General features: G+C 34.2%; 1 protein-coding gene across 17 annotated transcripts in view; it reads right to left on the minus strand.

Moving 5' to 3' along the window:
* Nucleotides 1–21,616, minus strand: part of PLEKHA5 (pleckstrin homology domain containing A5) — a 241,865-nt gene that overhangs the window by 90,165 nt on the left and 130,084 nt on the right. For all 17 annotated transcript variants that reach the window (XM_077870867.1, XM_077870862.1, XM_077870865.1 and 14 more), the window contains exons 4-8: nucleotides 13,835–13,918; nucleotides 12,996–13,116; nucleotides 9,197–9,301; nucleotides 6,863–6,935; nucleotides 153–253 (exon numbers count right to left, since the gene is read on the minus strand). In XM_077870867.1, coding sequence (XP_077726993.1) covers nucleotides 153–253; nucleotides 6,863–6,935; nucleotides 9,197–9,301; nucleotides 12,996–13,116; nucleotides 13,835–13,918 — 484 coding nt within the window. The remainder of the gene's footprint in view (nucleotides 1–152; nucleotides 254–6,862; nucleotides 6,936–9,196; nucleotides 9,302–12,995; nucleotides 13,117–13,834; nucleotides 13,919–21,616) is intronic.

Raw genomic sequence — 21,616 nt, forward strand, 5'->3', positions numbered from 1 at the left:
ATCTTAAGACTATTAACTAATATATATTAAATATAAATATGCCCATTGATAAAATAAGTTTTTATAATAATCTATGTATGGGTCAATATCCATTTTTTACATTAGTGCAAGATTCAAATACAGAATTAACAAAAATATGACTATTTCCTTACCTTAAAAGCATATTTGCGATTTATGTGATCTTCAGAGGTAAGCATAGCTATCTGAAAACTAGGTAATAGTATGCTTCCCAGGATACCCTCTTCTTTCTCATCTAAGAGGTAATTGAACATCTGATTAGAATTCTAAATGTTGTCATGAAGCAGAATAAATTTTCTCAAAATGTATTTTGACCAAATCAAAAGTTTCTTCTCATATAAAGAACTGTACTCATGTGTTGTTTAGATAGTTCTTTACAAGGTTTTAAAGGAAATACTAAATAGCACCAGCATATATATTTCTTCATTTTCAATAAGCTTCTCTATCCTTTGCAAATCAGAAATGGTTCTCTCACACATCAGAAAAATGTCAATTAGACATAAAAACAGCTTATATTTGTTTGGCATACATACCACACTCTACAAAACCCTGACATGTGATTCACTGAAAATATATTAGCATATAAGTAACAACATAGAAACCTTACAAAATCAATCCACTCACATTTCTAGTAGGAGTTAAATGCCCAACCATTTTAGGCCAAGACAAATGCTTAGTTCACTTGCTCATGCCCTCTAGTCTGCTTCAAATGTCTCATTTTATAAAGCCTGCCTTAACCTCTGTATTTTTAACTGCTTCCCATCCTAACCCATCACAGAGCCCTCATTTCTCTTTTTTGGAACTTCACTGCCCCCTCAATACCTCTGACATATACGCTATAGTTTTATTATTTATCAACTCTCTCCCCTGCTAGACTGTCAATTCTATGAAGACATTTAGAATGATAGTAGATGCTAAATAAACATTTGAATAAACATACATTTTAAACTGCTCTGTAAAACTTATATGATTAAACATTTTTAATTTTTTAAAGATTTTGTTTAGTTATTCATGAGAGACACACATAGGCAGAGACATAGGCAGAGAGAGAAGCAGGCTCCCCGCAGTAAGCCTGAGGCAGGACTTGAATCCTGGGATCAAGACCTGAGCCAGAAGCAGATGCTCAACCACTGAGCTACCCAGGTGCCCCAAATTATATGATTTTTAAAACACATAATCACAGTTACCTTTTACCAGTCATTCTGATACATAACAAAGTTATGGGAAAAAAAAATTACAGGCCTACAAGGCAAGCAGATAAAACACACCCAGGAAAATGACAAAACATCCATCTTGGCACACTATAGATTCACATTATTAACTTGCTGCTTGGGGGCAGAGATGTTTATGAAACTCGAAATACATAGTTCATTGTTAGAAACCCATAAGACAAGTTAATAAAGCTGTGCATTAGGCTGATGAACTCAGCAATGAGAAAAATCATAAATGAGAAATAATTATTTTATTATGCTTGCTATTTTAAAAATTTTTTATCATAAACTTGTTAAAGAAATTTATTTATTTTCCCCTCATTTCTAAAATATATAGTGAAACTATCAAAAGAAAATAAGTTGCATTATATAGAGGTTATTTCTAGAAGTTTTTCTCTTTATGCAACAAAATTCTGCTCCTACTATATACTGTGCTCATAGTTCACTAATACAAGTTAGAATGAACACAAGTGCAGATTTTGTCTAAAAGATTAAAAAAGGTAGAAGTAGTCATCAGTTATAGAGTATATGACAATTTTTTTTAAAGATTTTATTTATTTATTCATGAGACACACAGAGAGAAAGGCAGAGACACAGGCAGAAGGAGAAGCAGGCTCCCCACAGGGAGCCCGATGTGGAACTCAGTCCCCAGACTCGGGATCATGTCCTGAGCTGAAGGCAGATGCTCAACCGCTGAGCCATCCAGGTGTCCCAGAATATGACAATTTAAAAGAAGGAGTCACATTCTAATTTTAAATCCAACTTTGTTTATATAAACCATATAATCAGAAACAGCTCATGAAGTCCTTTTTATTAAAAAAATCATTTTCATCAAATAATACATTCTCTTACATTGCATTATTGGAAATGGTGACTTTTCCTGAAGTTATTTTAGAAAATGCACAGGTACACTCTGGCATAGGGTGATTTCACTGGATCACCCTGAATGGTTTCCCAGACAGACACTAAGCAGCTATGAGACCTTGGCAAGTCATCGATCCTGAGTACCTCAGTTCCATCAACTATGAAACTGAGGAAAACAGGACTTACTGCAAAGGACTGTGATGAGGGTTAAAAGAGCTAACAGATATAAGGACCTCAATAATTCACTAAGCCCATTTGAAGTGTTCGATAAATACTGCTCTTATTATATAAAACTAAGGGCACTGCATATACAAAATTCTTCATCTTCTGTCAAATGAAGAGTTTGAGTTCTAAGAGTTCTTCACTAGATTCTTCAAATGTTTCTAATCACGACATTCTTCTGTTTAGTTTGTCAAGCCTTACGTAAGTAACTGTCTTTCACCCAAAGGGTTTTATACACTGACAAGCAAAAGGTGGGTACTGATTATGTGCAGAATGAATGAACTCTCCAGGGGGGTCAGCTGGGCCTTTTCTTAGACTGGACGGCAGTCCAACTCCATCTGTCCCAACCTAGATCCTTCCTTTCCCTGCCACAGGCAATGGTCCCACAAACACTCTGCAATAAGCCTCTTGCTTATTAATTTCCATCACAGAGCTCCCATCCTGGGGAACACAATCTGGGACAAGAACCCTAAGAATCTCAATATGGACTGGATTCAAATAACATTTTAGACTCCCCATTTCTACTTCAGCTTTAAAGACGTTTGGGCAAAAGACATAAACACATATAATTCCAGCTGGGTACATAACTTACAGACTGGAATATTATCACTAATTATCATTACCCAGAATACTTCAATACTTTGTTAATTGGTCCCCTGGTTTCTAGTTCAAGAGTTAGGGTGATTTTTCTAAAATGTGCATTTGATCCTAACATTATTTTTACATTTAAGACAGAGTTAAAACTCATTAGGATGGAAACAAATGTCTTTTGTGCCTCAATCTACTTTTTATAGCCTTTACTCCTGATATAGCCTTTACTCTGCAGACATAACCTTCATTCTAGCAACATAAGCCTCACGTGTAACTTTACAAATATGCCATGCTCACTCATGCTTTGAGCATACTAAGTCCATTGTCTAGATCATCCTTCTTTCCTAAATCTTTCCTTGTACACTTGGTCAACACTCATTCAACATAACTGAATACTAACTACGACATCTTTCTTAGAGTCCTTTAGCTAATCTGTGAGTTCCATGAAGAGAAGAGTTTATATTGTTCATTACTGTATCCTACTCTACTACCTAATAATATATCCGGTGCATCAAAACTGCTCACTGCTATCTACCACCTAGTCTGAGCCATCCTCATTTCTATCTAATAACTCCTAACTAGTCTCTGCTTCCTTCCTTCCCTCCTCATAATTCATTTTCCAAGAGCAGCATGAGTGAGCTTTCCACAATGTAAATCAAAGCAAATCATTCTTATACTGAAAAACATCCAATTTTCCCCTTACAGTATTTTCAGGAGAACCGAAATTCTATAGAGTCTGACATTGGTGCAATCTTCATTCCTGCCACCTCTGTCCCTACTGCTAGCCCTCCATCAGAGTGCACTGGTTTCCTTCTGCTCTTCCAAATGTTCCACTTTCCTAACCTTAGAGCCTTTGCACTATTGCTCCCCCTGCCTACAGTACTATACTCACTCTGACTCTTCATCATTTAGATCTTGCTATCTAAAACATCTGCTCAGAGAACTGATCCAAAGATGTCTTTTCTCTTATGTCTTTCATATGATGACCTTTTTTCCCCCCTAAGAGCACTTATCATAGTATTGTTTATTTATTTGAATTTATTTACTGTCTGACTTCTCTAGAATGTAAGCTTCATGAGAGTTTTCTTTCACTGTTTTGACAGTACCTGGAATGAAGCAGGTCCTGCTCAATAAATATTTGTTGAATAAATTAAGTCCTATGATAAGTTTTGTCAGTAGACTGACTAAGAAATAGAGCAATCTAAGTGTTCTGTCATAATATGCCTACTCCTTTGCAAAGAACAGTGGGAACTTGAGCTCCCATCTGGTATTGGCTGCTAACCTATTGTAAAAAATAGCAAATCATTTATTTTCTGTCTTTCCATATCTGTGAATTGTGGACTGATTTTTCAGAAACTTCTGACAGTGCACTGTGTATGTCAGTATAATAGACACTTGGAAAGATACAGAAGAAATGAATGGTGCTCCCGTATTCAGCATATAAGAGAAGAGATCTGTATAAGGAGAAAGGCCTGTGGTTAAGAGAAGTACCTAGGTATAAATAAATCCTGGCTCTGACACTTGCTAGTTGTGAGACTTCACGCAAGCAATATGACCTCACTGTCTTGTATGAACAGATTTCCTACCTTGTCAAGTGGCTATAAGGAAGAGATGAAATAGATCTTCTAAGTTACATGCTCATCGTATAGTAAATGCTCAAAAAATTGCCAAGTATTATGATTATCTCACTAAAATCTTGTAGTTTTTATTTCAAATCTGGCATTTCCTGCTGGTAATATAGTGAAAGTGTATAGTATCATACATTCATTTCCAACCATTTGAAGTACAGAAGTGAGTTAAATTATATTTCTTTCCTTTTTATATTTTCTTCTTTTTTTTACATTGCTCCTGTCTGGTAAACTATACTAAAATAAATAAAGATATGATGTGTAAAAAGGATACGGTTAATATAAAACGGAACCTCATATTCAACATGGCTTCTGAACTCAATATTTACATTTTAAAAATTAGGTTAAAAGTTTTTCTATTTTAATAAAGGTGGTAAGCAGCACCTTTCCATGAGTGACAACAGAAAATTACAAGGAAATCAGTGTTCTTTTTATTGTAAATTAACATTAAGGAATTTTACATGAGAAGTAGTAATAAACATTTTCTTGTTCTCATTTAAAGCTCTAAATAGGGGCAGCCCAGGTGGCTCAGTGGTTTAGCGCCACCTTCAGCCCAGGGTGTGATCCTGGAGACCCAGGATCAAGTCCCAGATCTGGCTCCCTGCATGGAGCCTGCTTCTCCCTCTGCCTGTGTCTCTGCCTCGATCTCTCTCTCTCTCCTCTCTGTGTATTCTCATGAATAAATAAGTAAAATCTTTAAAAAGAAAAAAAAAAAAAGCTCTAAATAGGGGGGGATCCCTGAGCGGCTTAGTGTTTTAGCACCTGCCTTCGGCCCAGGGTGTGATCGTGGGGTCCCAGGATTGAGTCCTACATCGGGCTCCCTGAATGGAGCCTGCTTCTCCCTCTGCCTGTGTCTCTGCCTCTCTCTCTCCCTCTCTCTCTGTGTCTGTCATGAATAAATAAAATCTTTTTTTTTTTAAATAAAGCTCTAAACAGACTATAAATAGACTACAAAAGAGGGAAGTACAAACTATAAGCTTAGAAATAAATAATGCCTGAGTTATATATAACTCTTGACATTCTGAAAGAGTGGGAAAATCTTTAAGGAAAATTGTAGAGTATAGCTGGCGCTTAAACTAAAGATAATACCACAACTGCTGCCTAGTCAATATTTCTATGACAAAATGAAATTTTATAGATTTGGTTAATTCTCACTCAGCAATGCTTGTCAACCACAGTTTGCAGTGAGGGAAAAATAGATGATTACAATTCTAGTAACTTCAAATTTGAAGGTTAATATGAATTATATTGCTTTGATAGATGACCACAGAACTTCATTATATATTTTTTTGTATGTGATTAAAGTAAATTTTAAAATTGTTAATCGGTTCTAAAATCCTGTTATATCTTGTGATATACTTAAATAGAAGAGTTATAAATTATTAAACATGCTTTGACAATCTAATTCTTTAGTGACTGTTTCCAACTGGACTTTAAAGTAGGAAAGAGCTACTGTCCAGATTCATGATTTTATATTACAGTTGATGCAGATTTCTATGGAGAGCACAGCCTATGAAGACTTTTCTTTGTTAGCTACCAACTGTGTAATAGCTAACAGCTCCATATAGCACAGAGGAGAGACTTCCCTGGACTTTGTTTTAAAATTGTATTAATCAAGAACTTACTAACAAGAAAACATATTTTAAAAAGGAGTTTATGGTATCTATATAGGAGAAATGAAGACTATTTCTCCATACCTAAGATAGTACCTTCATTTCCTCTCCATCAACATTAACAGCCTGGTATACCTGCCTTCGATAACTTTCTCCATGTATCAGGGAGGTTGTCATTGTTTAAAAAAAAAGGGGGGGGGGGTCAGGGAAGGTGGGGAATCATATTAAGTACATTTCTTCAGACTTTTTGCCAATACATCAGAGTCGTCTCTGATACTCTCAAGACATTTGCTGTGTGTTCAATGAATCAATAGCTGGATTTATTAACAAAGCTGACACATAAAAAGAATCTCATCAAACTAGTGACTTTTATCTACTAGGCGCTATTTCAAGGATAACATTACAGAGTGAAGATTCATATGCTATTTATACACAACAAATAAAATTAACACAACCAAACTATAAAAATTGGACCAAACTCAGACTAATCTGCTTGAAGCACCATTGTACTGTCTTCAGACATACCTCACTTGCTCAGTATTACATATGGATGCAAAGAAGGTTTTTTGATACTGTTTATTGATAATAAAATAGCCAAAAGAATTGTAATGTGTATTTGTTTAAAGAAAGTATCTACTGAAAAAAAAAAGTATCTACTAACATATTCTGTTGCAATTATGAAATAACACATTAAGACAGTTTATGGTAAACTCACCTCTATAATAAAAGAGACAAAGGTCAGAAAGCACGAACCAGCGTTTCTTCCATAGCTTCATGCCAGTACTGTCCTACATCAAATCAACATATTAAAGGATTTTTTTCACTTCAGAAAATTCAAATTAATTTCTGATGCATTTCTTTAAAATAAGCTTTTAAGACAAGATATATTTCATATATTCTATACAGAATACCTAACTAAAAAGCCAAAATATGGAGGCAGTTTTCTAGAACTTCTGTTAACGTTAACATTAAGATATTTCCAACTATATAGGTCTCTGAAGAATAATACTGTCATGTAAGAAACACTGTTGAAGCGATCTGATTCAGTTTCAAATTTGTAAGCAATTTGGAATTTACTCTTCTGAACACACGTCTGCTAACATGAGGATAATGTAACCATGCAGCAAGCATTGTGCATATTCTGGTAAGCCAAATTTAAGAAATATGTTAACCTTCAACAAGAATAATATGTGATTTGAAATTATCCCATAGGTACTGTGATTCAAAATGACTGTGAATAAAGGAAACTGAGCATACAAATACATTTCACAAACATTTTTTTTCTTCTTACATATACGCTTTGGGTTCTGCTCACCCTGAAAAAAAGAGTGCCTCTTTGGCAGCTTTTTCTAAATAATTCAGTTAATAAAAACACCAAGCTCAATCAAAATTATAATTTTAATAAAAATTACCTTCCCACATGCAATAAAGCAAAATTGTAAGAGAAAATGAAACACACTCACAAAGGCAAAAAAAAAGAGGCCAGTATGGATGTGCATTAATAGTTCTTATTTATTTCTAGTTGTAACCATCTAAATATGATTTTAGAACTTACATAGGTAAAAATCTTAAAAAGATCTGTCCTTGAAGTTGACAATTACACCATGGATTGAAAAAGATCTTTTTATTGGCATATGGTATTTTCAGTTTCCCAATAATATTCTTTAATGCAGATAATTTAAAACTTTAGACTTTTAAGTGACTGCAAATAAACTCTGTGAAAGTCACATAGGTGTTAGAATATAAACACTCATGGTAGAGAAACTGGTTATACTCTTCCAATACAAATTAATCAAGGGAATCAAGAAACAAGAACAAAAGTCATTTTAAGGAAGTCCCATATCCTCTATTAGGATACATTAAGCTATTTGAACATAATTGGACTTATTAGAAAGTCTAGTTAAAAAAATATTTCAGCTTGGAGAAGTTTAAATGTCAGTCAAAATACAGATGATTTTAAAATAAAAATTAAAAGTTGTATTCAAGTTATATACTCAAATCAACTCAGTGCACGCTGGCCAAACTAATCTGCTTCAATGATTGGGAATTCTCTGGATTTTAAGAGGGCCCTCTTTCAATGTGTTTAGTTGTCACCCCAACTTTCAGATGGAACAATGTTTAATTAATCTTTCATAACAATTTCATTATGAACTTTAAGGACTATAATTATTAGGTAATCTGAAAGCAATTAGCAATATTTGAACAATTAGCACCATCAGTGACCTAATATTTAACTCACTTTGTGTCATCTATATATGTGTAGAATCAGAGACAGAACTAAGTTAGAGGTCTTGAATTCTGAGTATATCGTCTCAGTTACCTAGTGGTCATTTAACTTGGAAATCCAGGTGCAAACCAGAAAGTAAAAAAGAAACAGCGTCTGGGGAGTAAAAATGGATGTCAAAAAGTCCAATGAACACACATCCTTACTAATTCCCAATGTATTGATAAGGCTCCAAAAAGTTTAGTTGTCAGGTTTTCCAAACACTAGAACAATATACACCCCAACTTCTTATTAGGGTGTCTGAGATTGATCCGTACTTAAGCAAATAGCAGATGAGTTAAGAAAAAGAAACAGCACACTTAGTCTTGAGAGGCTAAAAGTAAAAATCTGAAAAAAATCTAAAAAATTTCAACAATGATCAGATTTATCTGTACATTAAACAGAGAAGTATATAATTGTATATTTAATGATTTTTATAGGAATACAAAAATGAACAAGACCTATGCATGATTTTTCCCCCCACTTAAAGAATATTTCTGCCTGGATAATTTTAGCATATTATTGCTAACATTTTCACACAGCATATATTTAATTTCAAATCTAGAAATACCTAGATTTACACAAACATACACAATCTCCGTTCTAAGTAATCATTACCTTTTCTTTCTTTACTGTTCCCCTAACAGTCCTCAGTGGTAATAAAAAGAATCTAGATGACTATAACACCTTCCTCATTTTATATAATTGTCCTAGGTATATTCAGCTGAAAAGGTCTCTTTTTATTCCATCTTTCTTTCACACTGAATAGAAAATAAACAAAAATACCTGTTTATAAAGCCAACCTCGTCTGACCACAGGTGCATTAGGATTCCTTTTAATTGAATTAGATCTCTTTCCAAAATTGTGAACTTTTTTTGAAGCCCGTGAAGTCTAATTAGAAAAAAGCAAAACAGAAAATGTGTTATTAATAGGTGTTTATATTTCATCTTCATAATTTTATCTCTTCAGATTTCTCTGAAACTTGTAAGACGTAATCTTTTCAGGTGAATTATACCAATTCTACTGCCTTTTAGGACTTAATTCTTTCAAGTGTAAGAATTCTGCACAAAGAATTTTTTCCCCCAGGATATTAAAAAGAATCACAAATTTTACAATCTGTCCTTTAAAATTGGGACATAGGGATCCCTGGGTGGCGCAGCGGTTTGGCGCCTGCCTTTGGCCCAGGGCGCGATCCTGGAGACCCAGGATCGAATCCCACATCGGGCTCCCGGTGCATGGAGCCTGCTTCTCCCTCTACCTGTGTCTCTGCCTCCCTCTCTCTCTCTCTGTAACTATCATAAATTAAAAAAAAAAAAAATAAATAAAATAAAATTGGGACATATAATTTTTTTTTGAGAGAGAGAGAGCATGCACCAGCCTGTGCACATAAGTTCAGAGGAGATAAGGGAGGCGGTGGGGGTGGGGGGAGGCAGGGAGAGGAAAGAGAGAAAAACAGACACCATGCCCAGCTCAGAGCCCAGCATGGCTCAATTCCTTGACCCTGAGATCCTGATATGAGCTGAAACCAAGAGCCAGTCATTTAGGTGTCTGACTTTTGATTTCAGCTCAGGTCATATTCTCAGGGTCCTTGGATCGAGCCCTGCATCAGGCTCCCTGCTCAGTGAGGAGTCTGCTTGAGGATTCTCTCCCTCCCTCCCTCTGGCCCCACCCACCCCTGTTCTATAAATAAATAAATAAATAAATAAATAAATAAATAAATAAATAAATAAATAAATCTCTAAAAATAAAATAAAACGGCACAATGTGTGGCAGTACTTTGTCCTACCTGCTATATAAATTGAATAAACCTTGGGTAAAAATGAACAAATCTTTAAGAATAAATGAAATGTAGGATTTTTTCCCTTGGTATCTGCATTTAATAGTGTTGTTTTACTTAGGGAAAGTAAACAGTGTCAAGTCAGGTCTCAAGAAAAATACTCAGATATAAAATATAGAACATATCACATCAAGTCTACACAACTGGAAGGATGTGTTTAATATTATGTAGCATTTTCTCCTTTATGGGAACTCTGAACTTAGATGATACCAGACAGATGGTGTTTACTGTATTCTTAAAAGTGTACATAAGGATACATAATCTTTTGAAATACTATTATGTTTAGGATGAAATTTATTTTGGCAGGAGTGGTAGTGGTAGCCAACAAAAACAAAGAAGCTGAATTTGAGTTCTCTATAAAGGTAAGTGATATCAAAATATTTCTAATTTTTGACTTATCTAGAATCCAGCATATTTCACTAGAATTTTGTTTTTTGAAGTTTGTATTAGTATATAATAGAATGTTAAGAACCAACATGAACCACATTTTCCCCAAAGCATGTTTTGTTGATAAATTTTAACTTATTTTGAACAGATACATGCTTCAACATGATATAAAACTCAAATGGTATACCAGGACCTGTCTATTTCTCACCCCTGGGCTCCAGCACCCAAACAATCTCGTGAGGCAACCAACATCAACTGTGTGTATGTGTATATCTATTCATCTAAAATAATATGACACAGGTCATTTTCTTTGTCAATAACTACAAGTACATTCCACTACTTCTGTTCCACTATTTCTTGGAGCTTATTACTATTTACAGGGTAGTCAATATATATATATGCAAGAAAACTTTTTAACTTTTCAAAATCAGATATGAGAAAAATGGTGTCCTTTAAAATTTTTAATTAGCATTTTTCATATTATGAATGAGTGTGAACATCGTTTTCATATATTTAACAGTAGAATTCTATTTTCTTTTCTGGGAAGTGATTTTACATAATTTTCCCATTTAAAAACTACACTATAATAAGCCTTTTTCTTAATGATTCATAGAACTTCTTTAATTATAAAGGTATTATTGTTTGTTATATGAAATGTGGATACCATGCATGCATGATAATTATGTATGATTCAATCTCTTATTATTTTCTACTTTGATTTGTGGGTTTTATGTCTTATTTAGAAAGCCCATCTGCATTCTAAGTTTGTTTTTAAAAAGTCTTCCATTGTTTTTGTAGTGCTTTTATAGTTTTGCTTTTAACATTTAAACACCAGGAAAGCATGGGTGGCTCAGTCAGCTAAGCATCTACTGCCTTTGGCTCAGGTCATGATCCTGGGGTCCTGGGATTGAGCTCCGTGTCCACCTGGGCTCCCTGCTCAGCGGGGAGCCTGCTTCTCCCTCTTCCTCCACTGCTCCCCAACTTGTGCTCTCTCATTCTCTCTCTAATAAATAAATGAAATCTTAAAAAAAAAAATGCCAGAAAACATTTCAACACCTGATCCATTTGGAAAATTTTTAGTGTAAAGTCTGAGGCACAGATCCAACTTTCCTTCCAGACAATGACTTATTAGCCAGCCTCAACTTATCTTTCATTTCTCTAGGTTTTGATTAAAATATATTAGTGAAGCACTCTAATGCTCAGTTATCCTACTAGCATTTTATGTTATGTAAGAATTAGAAATTATTTACAGTATTTGGAAATTTACATTAACTTGTAATCTACAAAATTTCATTTTATTTATTTATTTTTTTTTTCAAAATTTCATTTTAAAAAGATAACTTATTCATTTCTTTATGCTAACCATAATTTACTATAATTGTTCTATTGTATCATTTTTTATTAAATAGAGATTATTCTTTTATTCTCCCTTGATTCTCTTGCTATCCATTAATTTAGGAACTGAGAAGCAACTTTAAGGCAACTGTTTATTCAGATTTAGTAATCTATTTTCCAAGAGTCTGATATAATTTTCATATTAAAATTCTAAATTTAAAATATTAACACTGTGGCTTAAGTATAAGAAGGAATATCTATAGATTTTTACAGACACAAAAATCTAATCTAGGACACATATATTAAACAATTAATATTTTTCTTTCTGATTATAAAGGAAAACCACCCACCTTTATTTCCATATGTCTATGGCACTTACATAATGGATTCTAAATATGTCAGAGTCATCAAGCACACTGGCATATGGTTTCCCTTTGGCAGTAAGGGATTTTACGTTTATTTTTTTAAAAGACTGTCTGCTCAGGGGTGTCTGGGTGGTTCAGTCAATTAAGTGTCTGACTTTTGATTTTAGCTCTAGTCATGATCTTGTGGTTATCTGGCTCCAAGCTCAGTGCAGAGTCTGCTTGAGATCCTCTCTCTCTCTGCCCCTATCTACCCTCCCTCTCTTTAAAATAAATGAATCTTAAAAAAAAAAAAAAAAGTCTGTCTGTTCAACCTAGGCATATGTAACAGTCAAAAATAGGGATTTTTATGTCATTATATTAAACTGCATTAAAACTTCAGTTGATACAATAAATTGCCATTTTCCTACACAAATAGCCATTATATTTGTAAAATTATTCAAAATCTGAACTCTACAATATTTTTAAAGTCATTAAATTATTAAAATATAATATTAGTTTATATTCTATGCCATTGTTTAAGCTAATTACCTCAAATGTAATTAGGTTCATGTAATAAAAATGAAATGATTATTCTATAATTCTAAGTCCATTAAAAGTAACAGTAATAGCTGCTATCAATTATGCCAGTTATCAATAATTAACAGTAAGCAAAACAACTTACTCTGCCTACAGGGCTCATTGGATGCACTGCATAATCTGAAGTCATGTTATAGTTAGAAGCTTCATTTATCATGCTTATAGGTCGTTCCTTCTTTTCTTCAGATGTCATAGTTGCCACAGTCCTGAAAATATGTCAATGTTAAAACTTGCCATATATCCTAACTGCTTTACAATGAAACTTCCCTAGAGTTAACAATGCTAGTGTCTCACTTTTTCATTTGGATAGTTGGAGCTTAATAAGCTCTAGAGTCAGAATTTAACATGTTTAACTACTTTAAATAAAATTAACATTCGTGTTTATTTTAATAAGCACTATTACAGATATTCTACTTGGTCATCAAACTGGAAAATTGAAACTTCAGTTATAAGATTAGCTATTCTAATACTGAAAAAAATAATGATATCAAGAACTATTTTTCTGTGAACAGATTTATAGCACAGAAAATATTTTCACACATATTTTATTTGATGGTTACAACAATCCTGAGAAAGGATAATTACCACTATCTGATTTAAGGATGAGAAAACTGAGTTCAAATTAGTTTCCTAATTTGACCAAGTTTATAGTTTCTCTGACCTTACATTTCAGACTCTTGAGCTTACTATATCTGTGCTTTAACTGTTGTAAAAACAGCTTCTAAGATTACATTCTTCATGAAAGAAAGCTTTAAGTTATGTTCCTATGCCACCTACACTAAATAGATGGCTTTCTCTTACACTGGACTACAAATATCCAGATAAGAAAACTGTTAAATCGTAATATATTAAAAATATGGATAAGAGCAATCTTAACGCTAACACCATTTAAAATGAAGGCATTCCATGAAATTCTTTACTTACTGTTCATTCACTACAAAAATACAATTGTCCTGTGATGGCTGTCCGGTGACTGGATGTTTACAGGTCACTTTCCTTTCATTATGGCTAAAAGAAAAGAGAAAAAGAGAAAATGTATGTACTTCCATATCACAAATGTTTTTCTAATAGTCTGGTAGCAAAACAGTGTTTTCTTTACTGCAACATTTGTGAATAAAAGAGATGAAATTCAAATCTTCAGGTGTTGAAATATGCTACTACAGTATTACCATACAGTTAAAGGCACCTCCTACCATCCAAGCCTGACTTCAGTTCTTTCTTCTCACATTTTATAAATAAAGGGAAGTTGATTTTGCTATATGATCATTGCATTTTACATCTGATAGGTGGGTCACAAAGAATAAGTATTTATTTACCTCCACTATTTTGTATCCTAATCTAGGCACATTATAGAGAACTCATAGCAAATTCATATATGGAAAAAATTAACAGTATTGCTATATGGGTACTAATAAAAAATAGTACCACAGGAAGAGTGATATTTTATGGTGTTGTTTTATTGAAGAATCTTCTTTTATTTCAAAGATTTTATTTATTTATTCATGAGAGACACAGAGAGAGGGGCAGAAACATAGGCAGAGGGAGAAGTCGGCTCCCCACAGGGAGCCCAATGTGGGACTTGATCCTAGAACTCAGGGATCATACCCTGAGCCAAAGGCAGATGCTCAACCATTGAGCCAACCAGGTGCCCCTATTAAAGAATCTTTACATAACTGAATAAACATTTAAGAGCACTTGTTTATTTTATGATACAGTTATACATATGCAGTGGGAAAGGTTATATCTTTCATTAAAAACATTATGGTCATAGCTTGTTTTATTGCACCTCTCCATATTGTGCTTTGCAGATAATATGTTTTTTGCAAATTGAAGGTTTGTGGTAATCCTGCATTGAGTTAATCTATTGGCACTGTTTTTCCAACAGCAGTTGCCTACTTCATGTCTATCACATTTTGAGAATTCTCACAATACTTCAAACTTTTTCGTTATTAGTATATTTGTTATGGTGATCTGTGATTAGTGATTGTGACTCACTAACAGTCCAGATAATGGTTAGCATTTTTTAGCAATAAAACATTTTAAATTAAGGTATGTACATTATTTTTTCAGACATAATGTTATTGCAAACTTAATAGTGTAAACATAACTTTTATATGCACCAGGAAACCAAAAAATTCATTTCTCATCTTATTGCAATATTCGCCTTATGGCAGTGACAAACCAAACCTGCAATATCTCTAAAATATGCCTGTAGAAGAGTTTCATATTAGTGTCCTTGTAGATTTTACATTAATTTTATGTCAATATAATAATATCAACAGATAAAAGAAGATATATTGGATACTTTGAAGAAATACATTGAAGAACATAAATATATTCATATTTCATATGGATTTTAGTCACTGGTCTTCTAAAATCGAACACTAAGAGTTTTATATAGTTTTATTTTGAGACATTGTGTTCTGAAAAGTGCTTGGACAATAAAAACATCAATTTAACTGAAAATAGCATCCACTTTAGGAAAAAGAATGTGCTCTTTTTAGAACGTTCATTATTAAATACCTCCATCCCTTTAAATCCTTATCTAATGGGTACCCGTATCTATGTAGTGGTCAGGATATCGGAGTGGTCTCCTAGCCAGATAACCATTGTGGGGCCATATTATTACAATTTAGAGCTTCCAGATATTAGGATTGGCATCTACTGTGTTCCTCCTAGGCAGCATGACAGAGCATAGGGAAATAATGCAATATACACAGGTTTATTTACTTTCTTTTTGCAATACTGGTTTTTATTGAAAGAATTTGTATATTTCTATCTATCCCACAACCAACACTGACTTTTTAATACTCGCAAGGAGAAACTTTAAGGAAAAAAAGATGCTATCCTTCATTTTTTATCATTATGGTATCCTAATTCCTATGCCAGGCTACTTTACCCCCTTTTGCCCCTCCGAATGTTCACTTTGACATAAACTGCATATATTTTTCAAGGCAAAGTGTATCTGCAGTATTTTTGTGTTTCTTAACCATTTAACGGTAAAACTGTGCAACCGCTTTTATTAGTTCCCTATCTTTATTTTTTTGAAAGTTTTTTGTGTTTATTTTTTTTAAGACTTTATTTATTTATTCATAGAGACACAGAGAGAGAGAGAGAGAAAGGCAGAGACACAGGCAGAGGGAGAAGCAGGCTCCATGCAGGGAGCCTGACGTGGGACTCGATCCCAGGTTTCCAGGATCACACTCCAGGCTGCAGGCGGTGCTAAACCGCTGTACCACCGGGGCTGCCCATCTATCTTTATTTTTACATGCCACTAACAAAGTTTCTGAGTGATCTTCTAATAAAGTCATTATCTTCAAAACCCGCCTGCTTTTCATTGCTGGATTTTGTACAGTGAGGTATTTTTAGGAACACACGTGTTGTGTCATAACAAAACTGACTGTACACGTTACAAACTATTTCTATGCTGCTAAAAGTACATTTGAAACTTTAATAGAAAAGATGCCATTAAAAAAAATCCTTGCCAGAAATTTTATGCTTTTCATGAACAAGAAGGAAAAACTGGAAAGGTATGATGATACACAAATTTGTGTTTCTAGAGGAATCCTTATAAAGAAGAGATAAAATTCAGGTCTAGATATAAAACATGCTTATAGTCATAGAACAACTAACTAATTCCCATCTTATCTTTGAGCTCTCTGTGGATTTTTAAGTCCTAACCTAAAAAAACACGACACCCAGTATTCACCTACTCTTACTTCCTGACTACTGTGATGTTTTAAGATTTTATTTTTAGGTGATCTCTACATCCAGTGGGGGACTAACCCACAACTCTGATATCAAGAGTCACATGCTCCACCCACTGAGCCAGCCAGGCACCCCTACCTGTGATGTTTTAATGTTCTAAAGTCTAGACCAGTGGATTTCAGCTGGGAGTGATTTTATTTCCCAGGGGACATTTGGAAATGTCTAGTAATATTTTTGAATATCACAACTGGGACTGGTATCTGGTGGGTAGTGGCCAGGATGCCAATAATGTCTTAAAACGCACAGGAAAGCTTTCCACAGGAAGAAAGTATGAAGCCTAAAATGTCAATAGTGTGAGGTTTAGTTAAGCCTAACATAGACCATCATAGCCTTCTAACAATGAACTCCGCTGAATGAGCCACATTTATTATTTCATTGTGTTCCTGTCTTTCTCTAGAGACAACAGAGGCAGCAGGAAATAATGGCAGTTGAGAGCACAGTTCTGTTATCAGACCACCCAGTCTTGAATCCAAGCTCTGGACTCACTGTTAGGTATCTAAATTACCTTTCTATACCTTAGTTTCCTCATTTTAGTACTAATAGCTGGGTCACAGGTTGTTAGTTTATTTTTTTCACAACTGCCCTAGCAGTGAACAGAACATAAAAATCTTTGCCTTCATGAAACTTACTTTATAGTGGAGATGTTTATGAGGATAAAAAGGGTGAGCAGTATAAATACAGCCCGAGATAGAATAAGTCATTGATAATTGTTACTTTAATTGTGAACTAAGGACTTTCAGCATGTCATTGTCATTAGATTACTGTTCCGTCAACTATTTACATTTAAACAGTTTAAATTAGTACTCACCCAGTAAGTCATCTTCATCCATCATTTTTTGCTTTCTACATTTTTACCCATAGGTCAACTGCAGTGATGATCCTTCTGACCTATCCCCCAGAAAGTCACTGGTAGCCTAATGCTTTGTCACAATACCGGTGTCATTCACCTCACTTCATCTTATCACATAGGCATTTAATGAACTTACATCATCAAAAGAACAAGGGTGAGTACAGTACAAAATATTTTGAGAGAGGCCATATTCACATAACTTCTGTTAGCGTAGATGGTTTTAATTGCTCTATTTTATTATTAGTTATTTTTGTTAATCTCTTACTGTGCCTAATTTATAAACTAAACTCTACCATAGGTATGTATGTACAGGAAAAAACATAGTATGTATAGGGTTTGGTACTATCTGTGTTCTTAGGCATCCTCTATGGGCCTTAGACTGTATTCCCTGCAGAGTATGAAGGGGCTACTAAACTCAGTATTTATCGTAAAAGAATAAAGTTGTAATCTTTTTTGGTTTTCATGCTTCTGGTAAATGTTTCTGCCCCTAATATGTCAAAAAGACAGATGAGAGAAGTAATTCTAATATAAAAGTTCCAAAGAAAGATTAGCTGTGTTTTTATGGTAGCAAACGCAGTGTGTGAGAAGGTTCTTAAATAGTGACAAACAACACTTAAAAAAAGATGGACCCAAATATTCCAGAGAGTTCAGGGCCGAAGGAAATAGGTCATATTCATTAGCTCAATCTGAGGATCATGCACTATCAAAAGCTCTGATAAAAGGGTTGAATCAATGCCATTTTAAAAAAGATATCAAGAAATTGACAAATAGCAATACAAACTGCTTGTTCTTTGGCATTATGCCTTCTTCACTATTACCAGATACGTAATTTAGTAAACTAGAAGATCAAATGCACGACCTGCTTATTTAAAGCCTCCATGGAACTACTTCACTCAATAATAATTTAGTTTTAAAAGATCTTAAGATGAATAAATTAGTATGTGAATAAAATGGTAGGTTTCTATCAAATGATATAAATAAATTAAAAATGACATTGTCTGCTGGAGATAGAATATCCTACCTTATTCCTTTTCAAATCTTGTGTTAGTGAATCAAATAATACATCATGTAGGTAACTGTACTGGAAAATCTGGATGAGGCTGAGCCATTTTAAACAATACTGACATTTCTAGCAGCCTACATAAAAAGGGAAAGCTGATAAACTACATTGCACCTATAGACGTGTTATGGGAACAGAGCAATTTACTGGTTTGAGTCAACTCTTAGTGGAGGGGCTTTTATACGAAGAATAAGTTAAACTCTATGGTAGCACACTAAAGGTAGTTGGTATTTGTGTCCCTTTCCAGGGTCACTGGAGCAAGGCATTTTTTTGTTCAGTCCACATTGCTAGTTTTCCTTTGGCAGGAGACTTCTAAGGGAAGATGCCAATGACATCACTAAGGCAATACTCCCTTCTGCACACTAAGTATATGCATAAAATGCACAAAATGGCACATTTCATATAGAAACCTCAAAAAAATTACGGGTTTAGAAAAAGGAAAAAAGATTTTTAAAATCGGATTGTGTGTGTGTGTTGCACTGAGTTGTAGGAGTTCTTCATATATTTTGGGTATTAACTCCTTATCAAATACATGATTTGCAAATATTTCCTCACTTGGTAAATATATGATTTGCAAATATTTCCTCACTTGGTTGGTTGCCTTTTCATTTTGTTGTACAGAAACTTGCTGTGGTAATAACATCGACATTTATCCACTGTGCACAAAATTTATGTAGTTTTAGAAAACTGTCTCTTACTAAACTCAGATGCAAACCCATTTGTATGATTTTTTCTGAATCATATATTTTCCTTATGGGGAAGAAAGGATTCAATTTAGTATAAGAATATAGGATATTGTAGTGGTTTGGCAGTTCTTCTGGCAACTCTGGCAATGAAGCCAGTATCATGACTTATACTTTTACAAGGACTCAACCCATAAAAAGTGCCACACATACACAATGCTGTTAGATGGGAGCAAAGAAGAAGAGATGTGGGAACTACGGATGCTATTTAATTCTCAAATTAGTCTGAAAACTATAGACCAAACAGCTCAAATGTGTACTTATAACTCTTTTATTTTTAGTATCCTTCTACTTAAAACAAAAAGGAATACTGTACATTCTCAATTTACCCTTGGCTTCAGTACACTTTCAGATAAAAACACTCTCCAGCTTGTTTTAAAATTGAAGAGCTTTTATCACTAGAACCCATATAGCCATATCACTTTGAGACTCAAACAGTCTCATATTAGGTTTTAAAAACATGTTTGTAGCAGTGAGTTAGTTATTAAATCAACTGGTTCTAAGGTAGTTCACAGTAATTTTTAAAATATTGTTAAATGTTAAGTTTGTTAATGTTTTATAGAGATAACTACTTTGTTTTTCTTTTAATAAAAAGGAGAAAATGTTATGTTGAAATCTGACTGCCACAATGACTATGTCTGCAATTTATTTTTAAACTGAAAATATGCTGGCATGGGAAACTGTGCCTACAGTTAAAGGCAATGTTTCAAGAACAAAAGAAAAACACTACAAGTGCCCTGCTTTTCTTGAGAGGCTCAGTTCTTAAGCCTTAGTTATGTGAAGAAATAACCACTGAGTTAGCAATCTACAAGGCTGTAATTTTTTTTTTTTTTGCAAAACATGAAAAGTATATATTTCCTTTTCTCGCATTTCGTTCTAAATACCATTTGCCTTTAACTTAGAACTAACTGCTTCCAGACATCCTGCCCAAACTTCAGTGATTCATTTACCCACCATCTCCTTAAGGTCTTAACTCTTTATCTTCTGCTCTCCTCCCTCCTCTCAGCATTTAGAAAAATGGGTCATCTCCAATTTGGGGTGGGGGTTAAAACAGAAAGGATTTCTCAGCTGTGAGTACCTCGCTCATCCTCATTTCCAGCAGTTAGAATTAAAATCATTACCTTAACGATCGCTATTATTTAAGCATGACAGTGAGTGTGGCTCACACACTCAGTTGTCACACCTGTACTTATGATCCTCACATAGACTCTTGGGAGGTATAACTATCTTCACTTTATCAATGAATAAACGGAGCTCATAGCATTTATAAAACTGACAAAGTCACACTGCTCGCAACAAGGTAATAAGGAAGAAGCAGCCCTGAGGCCTGGACCTAAGCTGTGTCCTTTCAGATCCCCACCTTTCAAACCTGCCTTGACTCTTCTCTGGGCCAATGAGACTTTTCAGTTCTGCCCTACATCTTCTGTTTCTGCTCAATGGTACTAAAACAAAACACTATACCTTCCTTAGAGGTCCTTCCCCTCTTCTGCAGACCAGGGACACACCTTCTCCCTCACTGCTTCTCGTCTTGCCTCCTTCCACCTCACTGCCTAGCATCACCCCAAGACCAAGTCTATCTGAAGCACTGTAATCAAACTTTTCTCAATTCCAACTTAATTTTAGATTTCCCATTTCTCTTCTATCTTCCTATTCTCTAAGGCTATACAATCATTTCCCATTCTTAGATGCTCAGACAAAATTATCACAACATAATCATAAACGTGGTCACACACTTCTCAATTATAACAGGTACCAAAGAATTTAAGTACAGATAGCAGCAACTGTAAAGCCTAGGTTTTACAAAAGCATCCCAAAGGAACTGAAAATTTTGCTTTTCCCAGTGGGAAAATATGAATGTGATGTAATGCTGCAAGTACAGAGATGAAAGCATTATTACAGAGTAAGAACAATAAAGAATTAAAAATATAAGGCTCACATACAAATTCACCTGTTTTAGTTTTGGGTTGCTTATAATTTCTAAATCACCTTTTAAACAAAACCTCAAATAAAACCAACATACTCATTTACAATCTATAAACACTTTTTAGTAGATTTTAAATAATTTTGGAAGTGATGCAAGAATAATTCAATTAACCCCATGCTAGTTATAAACAAAATTTACCTATCACAGTAATAACTACTACATATTCTGAATGTTATGGCAAGGTTACATTTTAGATCACTTGATAAATTACATTATAAGCAAAAAAAACTCTAAACAATTGAGATAATTCTTTCACTCCTAGGTCATTTGAGTGACTCTAGGAAGCTTTTAAATGGGAAGG

The sequence above is a fragment of the Canis aureus genome, chromosome 25 (genome assembly GCF_053574225.1).
Source record: "Canis aureus isolate CA01 chromosome 25, VMU_Caureus_v.1.0, whole genome shotgun sequence".
NCBI classification, from domain to species: Eukaryota; Metazoa; Chordata; class Mammalia; order Carnivora; family Canidae; genus Canis; species Canis aureus.